Here is an 11,479-nt window from a genome sequence, read left to right on the forward strand (position 1 = left end):
CCATTCACGCCGCGCGCCTGCTCTCCGTCGCAGCAGACACTCGCTGCGTCTGCCCTTTTTTTAAACTGACAGCTGCTTTTGGCCTGGGCTTGTGTGATGTCTCTCTTTATGGCATTGTAATGGCAAAATGTATATTTTTGATGTCATGTATCGCGGAGGAGGGAATCCCACCGGGACGGCGGCGCCGCCTGCTTTTTCTCTACTTGCATGAGCTTTGGCACCGCTTCTTGTAATGATTTTCTTTTACCATTATTTAAGCCATGTTTCAAAATGGAAGATTTTTTTTCAGTATTGCGCTTTAGTAAGAGGAAACCTATTAGATTATTTCTAACGTAGTTTTTGAAAATGCAAGTGTTTGAATGAGGTTTTTTGGTGCACCTCAAACTGAATCGCTTGTGTTTTTTTTGCCAAATATTTAAATGTATTACATGGATGAGAGTCACGGTGCTGAGGAAATATTTCAAGTATGCTCTTTTCAAAAATAGTTTCCCTTAAATGTTTGGGATTTCATGGTGATTGAACACTGAAACATATTGAACTCGTTGGGACATGTAAATATTGTGATTATCACCAGATGGACATTTGTATGCATGACCAACGCTGCAATAAGGAAATTTATGTTAATTCTAATCAAGTCAAATTGTGGGTAGCCAAAAATCCGCGAGCCCTTCTTTTTTTTTTTTTTTTTTTTAAATGTAGTAATGTGTCTGTGTGCTCCTCATTACTATATAAAGCTTTCTTAACTGAAGTGCAAGGCCTTCGTGTTTGGTGACTCAGATGAGAGCTGAAGGCTGATAAAAGAGATCCGTAATAAATGCATAACTAAACTATGTAGGCCTCGTGGCCTCAATAAGATTTAGGATATGTTGTATTTAACTTAACTCTGACCACGGGACCAGTTGTGAAGAAGTTGATCCCAACTCAAAAGATGTAGGTGCCACAGTTCCTTGACGCTGTGTGCTCCTGCATAAGTGAATTCATGTCTCTCTCACACAGGAAACCCAGGTCGTGACATGATATAGATTACACTGCAGGGGTCACTGAGAGACATGGCTCCTTCTCTTGACTTGGCATGTCGTCTTGAATGGAAAACACTTGAAATTATTGTTGCCACAAACATAGAGCAAGTTAAAAATATATATTTAACAGCATCATAACGGATTGCAATTAATCAAATGTGTGTTGCTGCTGTAAGATTCACCATTTTGACTTCATATTATTAGCCTTAATGTAGTTTATAGTAATATTTTCTGATTTGTTTTTGTAAAAACCAGCTGTGTCCTTGTAGTTCAAATGAAAAAGTTCAATCACAAACAACTAAAAACAAGGATGGAAGTATGGAGTGTGAAATACTTCAACGTCATTAAGTAATACTTTGGGTAAGTTTGCCATTTTCTCACACATCACTCTAAGCCCCAATCTTGTTTATTGTTCTTCTGATGGCTACGAACCATTTTCCTTGACAAAAGAATTAAAATATAATGGAATGACCTAATCTAGCTAAATCACTACTATGCACGCCCTTACTTTGAATTATTAGACTTTGATCGGCCTTTTCAATAATTTTTCTCTTAAAACTAATACAATTACTGTTTTATACCTAGATTTGCTTATAAAAGAGGTATTTGTTTAACTTCTCGGATCTATTTATCAAAAAGTAACAAAGTCTTTGAATAGTTTTTGGTAAAAGTATAATATAGTTTGCTTGAGTATATTTTTTTTAACAAGTGTACTTTTTCTTGTAACTGAGTAGAATCCACGCAGTATTAGAGGAGTTGTATTTGAGCAAATATCGTGAGTACTCAATTATTCCAGTCTGTTTTTGGTGGTGTTGCGCCAGATTCGGTGACCCGTGGTAATCTGGGACCCCGCTCGCGTCTTCCGGTGTGGTTTCTATAGCAACGACTTGTCGGTCTCTAACAAAACGTCGCAGCTTCGGTTACAACTCCTTTTGAAAAACTGCAGAGGTTCGCTCACCTTTGTTAAGACCTTTGTTAACTCTCCGTCCATGCTCAGAGGTAAGAGAATTCACCCGAAGTTGTTTGAAAGTTGTTTAAATCCGCCATGACGTGGGATTCGGTCACGCGCAATGTGTTTTATCCACCGCTTTAATTTTTAATCTCACATTCAAAGGTGTCAGTCTGATAGCTGACACGTTACAAAGAATCCAGCAGGTAACGTCTATGTTTGAGTTCATGCAAAAAAGAACCTTCCTGATCAGCAGGTTTTAAAACATCCATGTGGAACTTTAAGCATACAGCAAATCCAATCATCTTATTTTCATAGTTTAGAATTATGACCCTAAAAGAACGTAGCACCTGCTGACACAGAAGCGATAATGTTAGTATTTTTTTTTTTAACCTGACAACACTAACATTGGGTGATTTTTCGCCCAAGCAATTATTGACACTTGATTGTGTGAATGCTGCTCCTGAGAATTATTTGCATTTTTTTTACTCGCTTATCCATCCGAGTATCAACATGAGCAGACTTTTAAAAGCATTCATGCTAGGTTGTAACTTTTTCATATCTTTTACAATTAAAAATATTTTAACAAATATTTTTATCTCTTTCAACAATTCAACTCTTGAGCCTCTTCAAGCATTTTCATACCTTTATTAAAGTTTTATTTTGAACTGAGCGATATCCTCGCTTTTATTTTGAAGTGACACATCAGAATTGTTCAATATTAACTGAGTGGAATGACTTTATAGCTGAACATCCTGAAGTGGTCTACTATCAACCTGACATCTAATGGTTTTATGATAACAGGGAATTTCCTTTTAATATCAGAACAGATTTTGAGGCGGTGGAGTCCAAATGTTCCAAGTCAGTGGGCCTTTATTTTGATATGCCACATCAGATTGGGCTGGTAATTTGTGAGTGACATTGACTTGACCTACTACTATTGACCTACTATCAGTCTAACATGGGATGGGTTCATGATAACAGGGAATTTCCTTTTAGTGTTGGTCTGAAATTCGAGGTAAATAATCCTTTATGTGCTTTTTCGGACGGGTATTATTTTTGATTTGTCACGTCCTGAACTGGTCTACTATCAAGCTGAAGTGAAATGGGTTTATGGCAGCAGACGGATTAAATTTGATATCAATCTGAATTTTGCAAAGATACACTGTTTTGTTGTGCTTTTAATTTCAAGGACGTCATCAGAAAGGGCAGATGTTTATTGTATTATAGTAACATTAATACACCACTGACTGAAACTGAGGTTGTATTTTTGTTTGTTCGTTTTCTCTTCTACGGGCAGAATGTCTAATGGTTGTTTAAAGTATTAAAAATGCACTCATTTATTAGTGTTGTTGTTGTTGCCTATTTTTATTAGTCGTATTCATTTGTGTTTTATCAAATAACAGAGAAATCTCATCCACTTGAGTGTCACTTTTTCTTTAAAATCCGTTTGGGTGTGCTCTTACGGCTGAACAGAGTGGCGGCTGGCTTGACACCAGTCAGTTCCTCTCTGTAGTTCAGCCTCTGTTTTATCGACCGGTTTCATTTGTCTCCTGATACGTTGAGATCGAGTGTTGGAGGAGACCCGTTGCCGTATCGCACAGCTTTCAGCCGCACGCACTGGACCTGCCACACGGAAGAATCAACGAGCAAAACCTGAGCTAATGAACCACCCCCACGAGGAAATGACATTAAAGGGGAAGCCATCACCCTAATTACAGACACAAACTTCAGTGGTCTTACTCAAGCAATTTCCCTTATTAGCGACCTTCCTGGAAAAAAAAAAAAGTCATGTTTTCTAATTATTCCTACTTGTAACACTGACAATTGTGGTTCCGGAGTTTAAAAGTAATACGAGTGATCGCAAATCCTCCTGCCATTTGCCTTCATTGGGATTCAACATTTCTGGCTGCTCATTCAGTCCACGTGTGTCTTTATATGTTTCCTCCCGAACAGGCCGTGGACATTCCGTGGACTGAATGCTTGGCTGAAGCTGAAAGAGACCCCCTCTGAAGCAGAGGCCGTGACGAAGCCCGGCATGGTGCATCTCACTGTAGATCTGATCGCCAAGTCCAGGAAACACTTCAAAAAGAAAAGGGGTCTCTCCTTCATGGAGTACCTCAGGAATCTTACCCACCTCTACTTTTCCGGCAAGAATATTGACTCTATTGTAAGTGGCCCTCACCGTGAGCTTTTAAACTTACACGTTTGTCTTTTGTCAAAGGCCTCTCATTTATTTTTTCTCTCCCTTTAGGGAGACCTCTCTGTGTGTAGAAACCTCACGGTCCTTTACCTGTACGACAATCACATCACATCCATTCACAACCTTGGCTTCGCCTCCAACCTCACGCATCTCTACATGCAGAATAACGACATCGCTAACATCGACGACCTCCACGACCTGCGGAGACTCTCCAAACTGTGAGTATAGAATTGACCCTCCTCTGTGCCGTAGCTGATGGTGGAAGTCTGAGGCACGCGAGTGTGAAGGTCCGTCTTCCTGCTCTCTAGGTATCTGGGAGGAAACAGGATTTCTGTGGTGGAAGGCTTGGAGGGGCTCCATGAGCTCAAGGAGCTTCACCTGGAGAATCAGAGGCTGGCACCAGAGGAAAAGTTGCTCTTTGACCCCACAACACTCCTCTCACTGGCTGTATGACCTATTTTCTTTTGTTTTGCACTCTTTTGTCCAGAAATAGCACCGGAGAAAGAAAAACAAACAAACAAACTCTCCCTCACTGTCTGACTAGTTCAGGTTCTGCTCATATATTTCACTAGAAGTTCTTCTTGTGGGATGAGAGTTATGTGTGACGTGTCAGACGGGAGGTTATCTTGTCTGGTGGAGAAGATTCTCGGGTTTCTGGTCGCGTGACCCTTGTCAAAACAGTGCTGCGCGACAGTTTTGATGATGTCAAAGAGACCTCTGTTGCTCTCCGGACTGACAAATCAGTTTTGGTTTGTTGACTTCGTTTACTGCCTGGGCTACGAGTAAACACACCCAAAGTCTGCGCTTCGAGTTTGTTTGGATAAATTAAAGAAATTGCTGTGCAAATTTAAAGAGTTCCAGCTTTTTATAAATGTGCCATTGTACACAACTTCAAACCAGGATGAATATTTAGCGAGCACTCCACATAGATCCTGATTTGGACGAGATCCTATGAAATATTCTTAGGCGTTCTTCACTATTAACATGTGTCATCATTTTAGAAATGTTTTTGAGAAGAAATCCTGATTTAAAAAAAACCCAACAACAACAACGCAAGGATAAAACTAATACATTTAAAACACATACTGAGAATAGAAGACAGATGGTTGGATATTTTTTCCTGAATTTACTACTAAAGACAGATCAGAATCATTTATTATCTTTTTTTCTGCAAACTATGAGCGTTAACAGTTACAGACTACATATAAAGACTTGCCGGATAACAAGCCAAGGACGTGTTATGGTTTGTTATCGCCTTTTCATCATGACAGCTGTTGGGGTTGGTTAAAGTTCCTCCTGCACTTTGAAAACATCTGAATGTTAATCTGACTTATTTTCCTCACCTGATATGTGTTGGTCCAGGAGTCTCTGTGCGTCCTGACTATTGATAACGACAACGTCGATGGCATCCGGGACCTGGCCGTGCTGAAAGGACTCCAGCATTTTTCTGCAACTGGCAATAAGTTGCGCAATATCGAGGTAAATGTGTATCTCTAAAGAACTAAAGATGCTTGTGAAACAGTCGATTTGCAAGATTCGTCTTCAAATGAGACAGAAGTTAAAGCTGAATGGATGTGGCGCTCTTAATACTGCATCACAGCAGCTCCGTACGACACGAGATGTTAAAATCTGGTTTATTAGCTGACCGTGTTGGCGTTAAGGTGCCATACATTTCTGCAGCGGTGTGTGAAATTCTATGGAGAACTAGGTTGTAAAGAACCAAATCCGGCAAATCCTGCCAGGGGTTCCCAGTCTGTGTGGCTCGCAACCGGGTCAAAATTATTCAACAAATCAGCGAGCTATTCCCCCAGGAGACTTCCCTCGCTGACAGCTTTAAACAAGCACAAGTTTCTCTCTTTCCTCGGAAGGGTTGAATTCCCCCCCCCCCATTTGCCTTAAAATCCTCTATTTGAGATCCTGAACCACCAGGATATCGCTTTATCTGAGATTGATCTGAGGCGGAGGTTTGATTTATGCTGGTGGACTTTTGAAAAATGAGGCCTACTCTATGACGACGGGGATTTTTCAGTTTTTTAACTCATGTACCGGCTGAAAGGGATAATATATTTCATTAAAATTACATAATTAGTTATTATCGCCGGAGATTAACACCAATAGCACCGAGCATTGACGGCTTTGTTACTCCTCTTTTTGCAGATGTTGATGCAGGTAATTGTGCACGTGTCATTTTTTTTTAGTAGATATCTCCTATAATTTATACAACCCGTCTGCCACTATTGATTCTGCAAAGACAGCACTCTGAAGGATCAATTCCTTCTTCCGCGCCATTTGGTCAAAATCCAGAGGAACGTTATGGATTTTTTAAAATAGATTATGACAGGCAGTCTGCCAGGGTGACAAATGGGGGGAAGCATCTTCTGAGGCTGTTAGCTTGCGCGCAGGGCAGGGAGGACGGGGGGGGGGGGGAATCGAAGCTCTGGTCAAATACAGGTTCATAACTGGACCCATCATTAGTCCGGGCCAGCTAGCCCGGCACGCTCGGCCGCCATCCGGGCCCCGGCTGTTCCCCACGCCTCCGTGTGGGGGGCAATTTGGCGCTGGGCTCCTCTTCGGCGAGGGCCTTCTGAGTGACGGCCCTGACACGATCATTTATCAAAGCCTGGGAGCGCCGCGGTGCTCAGGGGGTCCCCTCTGAACTGATTGCAGCTCGAGCTGGAAAAGTGGAAGCGCTTTGGCCAAGACAGGAAGGCAATGAACAATCAGAGCGTGTCCAGAGAGTATTCATATTTCCAAAGCTTTGGATTAATGTGCCTTTTAGATAAACATACAACTGCAAGGCAAACTGAGTGGAGGAGCCCGGCCCTCGCAACGGCCCCCAGGAGAGAACTTGTAGTTACATGACACCGGCGACACTGTTTATTAAGACAGACTGATGTGTTGTTTATGCGCTTTCTTTTGGCCCTTGTGCTTCGCATTTGCCACTCACATGTCTTCACAACTTTTACTCTTATTGTTGTTTCTAATTAATAACCACATAACAAAGCGCGGCATGTTTGCCGAGCACAAAGTTGGGGCATTCTTTCACTTGCAATCAAATCGTTAGGTCATTGTTTATGTTCTGTTTTGTTTGTTGTTGTTTTGTGTGCGTGTGTGTGCCTTTTCAGGAGTTAGAGGAAATGTTCAGCCACTGGCCTCGGCTTCGTCTGATGGACTTGTCTGGAAATCCAGTGTGTAAAAAACCAAAATATAGAGACCGCCTGATCACTGAGTGCAAAACCCTTGGTAAAAAACTATTTATTTTCTCATTGACATGTACATTTGCAAATGTATATAGATAAATATTACCAACCAACATGGTAAATCACAAAAAAACACTTTATTTCCTTTATGGTTTTCAGTATATATTCGTAATTTATTTTCAGAAATCCTCGATGGGAAGGAAGTTAACAGCTTAACCAGACAGTTCCTTGTTCAATGGAAAGCATCAAAACAAGCCAGGAAGGCGACGAACAAGAGAGACGTGCTGTCTGAACCGTTGCTGTCCTATTCTTTAACAGGTTTGTCGCTCAGGTTTGCATTTTACAAGATTTCTGTATCGTCACAGTTAATATTGATGCTAATTTGTTTTAATGCTGGGCAAAAGCTCCACACACGTCTTGTGGATTTGACTTTGTTTATGTTGCAGACAGCTTCTACGTGGGTCAAGGTCCACCTCCAGCAGGTCACATTGCATCCACACTAACAGCGCAAAAGTCGAGATTAAACTGAGTGATGTTACTTGTGATATGAAAACGGAGCTGAAATGACCTTATGTTAAAGGTGCAAAAGTATTGCATGACCTCATACTGTCTCTTAATTTATGGCTGTAAATTAGGAGGCCATCATTGTCTCTTTAAATCATGATGATAATGGAATTTACCCATTTTCTCCTTTAAAAATCTTGAGAGGAGTAATAATTATTTGCTTGAGCTATTATATAAAATTGTGTTGTTTTACTATGTTTTTCTTTGCGATTTTAGGGGATGGGCATTGGGGATTCCCATGAATGGGCCCAATCACGTTCCAATCACTCACATGGAGGCATAAAGCAGCAGACCTGTCCTCTGAAGGATCTACACACATGCCTCTACCCTTGTTGAAGCACCTTGGCCTCGAAAAAATCTGCGGATATGTCGGATCAAGGGCAGACTGGGAGAAATCATCTCACGATATCTGCAGAGTCGCCGCAGGATCCTGAGGGATTTGAGAGCTCAACAAACCTCTCACGTCTCACTGCATGTTTTCATTTTGTGTCCTGATGTGGCTAAACTCCAGGTCTTATAGCTGAATTAACATCCTGGGAAATGCTACAGAAATTAAAGAGTAAATGAATATCCCTGTATGTTGCTCACTCCCAATTTTCACAGCTGCTTCATATCTACATGTTATTTTCTGGGACTGACCGGATAAATAAATCGAATTGTTGCTTTATAGACCGACATTTTCTGGGATGTTTTTAATATTTCTTCCATAATACATTCCAGTAAAAAAAGTGTGCAGCCAGATCCAGAGTGGCACAATATAAATGACCCCTCTGCTTTATCATTACAAGCCTTTACACTATCCAAAGCCAACACTTCATGCTCACATTCAAACAACTGTGAGAAATGACTCTGACTTTTTTTTTTATTTCTTAAACATTGTTCCTCTGACTTTGAAATGAGATTTTTAGGAGCCACTTGGGAGTGCGTGTCTACTGAAAGACGGAAGATAATAAGAGCAACAACAAGCTTTACTTAACCTCATTTCACTTTGCCTTGTAATTGAGTGGCCTGGAAGCAGGACCGTTAACCCCCCCATCCCTACAAAAACAATGTTTATTAAGAACAGTCCGGGGATATACATATTATGAATAATTCCTTTCATTAATTCGCCGACATCTCCGTTTTGGAGCCACGAAAAATCAGAGTGATTAATTTAGGAGTCTCGCAAGAATTTCCTCAATGCCTGCCTGTTGATTGCAGCGCCGGAGTTTATTTATTAGCTGTTCCAATGAGCTTGCAATTCAAGACACCCGGGCAATTCGTCAAATGTTTTGCATATCATCTTACACTTGTCAGTTTGCCTTCATGGTCTATTGCAAATAGCGTTTGGCTCCAATAGTTCTTTTTATTTTCTGTCTTTTTTTTTTGGAGGGGGGGGGGGGGGGGTGATTTTGACTGCGTTTCTTGCTTCTTTTTTTTTGCCACTTTTTGATAGGCTTATAAAGAAAATACAGTGTCAGGTTCGCAGCCAATTAGAGGTGGATATGGCCCAGCACAGATCACAGCTGAGAAGTCCTGCCTCTGGCGTTGAAAGCGAGCCTCTGCTGCCCTCACAACTGAAACAAGTAAAAGAAAGGGGAAAGAGTCGCACTCCGCTGTGAGGAGGCTGATTAATTGCGCCGGAGTTCAAATACGTGTCCGGCCACTTTGTGTATCCAATAAATGAGGCGCGCCTGAGAGGTTGTTTTTTTGTTTGTTTTTGTTTTGTTTTTTACGCACAGGTGAAGCGCTGGATGCGCGCTCTGGCACCGCGGCGCTCCGGTCCTGCAGACTTTATAAGGACGTTGATCTGGGACTATTAACGACTAATTTTCCTCCCTCTTAAAGACATTTTTTTGGGGGGAGGTTCGCCTTCATGTCGTTTTCCAAACCAGCGCCTTTGAGAAGTACCAGAGGTAAAAACTCCTTATCAGCATGGCAGAATCTTCTGATGTGCCACTGGGCAATCAGCAGGATGTCAGTGTGTCACTGAGGATGAGAAGCGTGTCTGTTTGGTTTATATACATTCAAAGTTTTCTATGACGTGATTTTTTTTTTTTTTTTTTTATATTTGATGACTTTGTTTGACAAATTAACAATTTGACAATTTAAGTTTGAGACAAAAGCGTTTGAGAACATTACTTTAATATTCTGGATTCGTCAGTTAGAAGTAACGGTACAACGTGAAACATGTTCTAATAAATAAAACCACATCATAAATAGACTGAAACTCCCCAAAGTGACGGCTTGTTCCTCTCCTCAGGTCTTTGAGAGCACCGGATGGTTGGCAGGCAGACGCTCCGGATGGACGGCGGTAACTGCTCCGGGACGGCGGCGGCGGCGGCTGCGGATGACAGCCCGGCGTCCAGCCCGAGCTCCAGCCCGAGTCCGGACGGCCGCGGCCGGGAGCTGCACCGGGCCAGAGTGCTGCAGACGGCCGGACTCGGCGGCAGAGGCCGGCCGGCGGCAGCGAACGCGGCCCGGGAGAGGAGCCGCGTGCAGACCCTGAGGAACGCCTTCCTGGAACTGCAGAGGACTTTGCCGTCGGTGCCGCCGGACACCAAGCTGTCCAAACTGGACGTGTTGATACTGGCCACCACCTACATTGCCCATTTGACTCGAACACTGCAGGAGGAAGGCGCCGAGGAGGGAGAGAGCAAGACCGAGGCGTTACACTCCCTGAAAGGAGACGGATACCTGCACCCTGTCAAGGTCAGGAAAAAAAAAACCCAACTACAATCACGTTTTTTTTTTCTTTTCAAATTTGTTAAACATATGTGCAAATATTTATGTTTTCGTGTCTCGAAAAAAAGAAAACCATAGGTTTTGTTTGTTTGTTTGTTTGTTTGTTTGGCCTTAGAGATACATTTAATTAAAAAATAAATAAATAAATGTCATATTTTTACAGAAGTGGCCAATGAGATCCAGACTGTACGTCGGAGCAAGTGGACAATTCCTGAACTCTTCAAATCCGTCAGAGGAGAATCAAGGCCCATCATCGTCCACGTCCCAGTAACATAAATTAAACCATCAAACAGTATCATCACAATAATAATAATAATAACACAATGTGCATGATTTCATGCTTTACTGCAGCCTGATCCAATTTCCACGGAGATCCCGCCATGAATGCAGTGTAAATTAATATATTAAGTGAGTTTAATGTATAGAACTTGTTTTGTTTTGAGGGGTTTCTTCCCCGTTTGCATTGTGCAGTTCCACACATGTCCCAGGTTTCTCTGTAGAAATTCCACAACGGGGGTAGCGAGCCCGTCATGCTTGACTTGTGCACTTTCAGTGGAGACATTTGCACTAAATGCATGTGTGAATAACTTATCATCTGTCATGTGAAGTGGACTGTCAGGGAGCCAACAATGGAGGCTCTTCATCTCATCTTCCTTATTTTTCCATGCATGGTTGTATTTGTGTTCGTGAATAAATAACGTGACAAAAGAAGTCTATGAAACTCTCATTGAAAAAACCCCCCGCCATCTTACCTTTTTTTAAACACATTTATTATTATTATTATTATTATTATTATTATTATTATTATTATTATTATTAT

General features: G+C 41.7%; 2 protein-coding genes across 2 annotated transcripts; both read left to right on the forward strand.

Moving 5' to 3' along the window:
- Positions 1–4,006: 4,006 nt before the first annotated feature.
- Positions 4,007–8,218, forward strand: ppp1r42 (protein phosphatase 1, regulatory subunit 42; the record flags this gene model as incomplete). Its single annotated transcript, XM_080515271.1, has 7 exons — positions 4,007–4,138; positions 4,223–4,389; positions 4,480–4,618; positions 5,534–5,650; positions 7,297–7,414; positions 7,555–7,702; positions 8,152–8,218. The coding sequence occupies 7 exons, from the start codon at positions 4,007–4,009 to the stop codon at positions 8,216–8,218; spliced, it is 888 nt and encodes a 295-aa protein (XP_080371397.1).
- A 1,976-nt stretch (positions 8,219–10,194) lies between these two features.
- tcf24 (transcription factor 24) lies at positions 10,195–10,930 on the forward strand (the record flags this gene model as incomplete). Its single annotated transcript, XM_080515135.1, has 2 exons — positions 10,195–10,626; positions 10,823–10,930. The coding sequence occupies 2 exons, from the start codon at positions 10,195–10,197 to the stop codon at positions 10,928–10,930; spliced, it is 540 nt and encodes a 179-aa protein (XP_080371261.1).
- Between the last annotated feature and the right edge of the window lie 549 nt (positions 10,931–11,479).

This window comes from Blennius ocellaris, assembly GCF_963422515.1.
Source record: "Blennius ocellaris genome assembly, chromosome: 19".
Lineage (NCBI taxonomy): Eukaryota > Metazoa > Chordata > Actinopteri > Blenniiformes > Blenniidae > Blennius > Blennius ocellaris.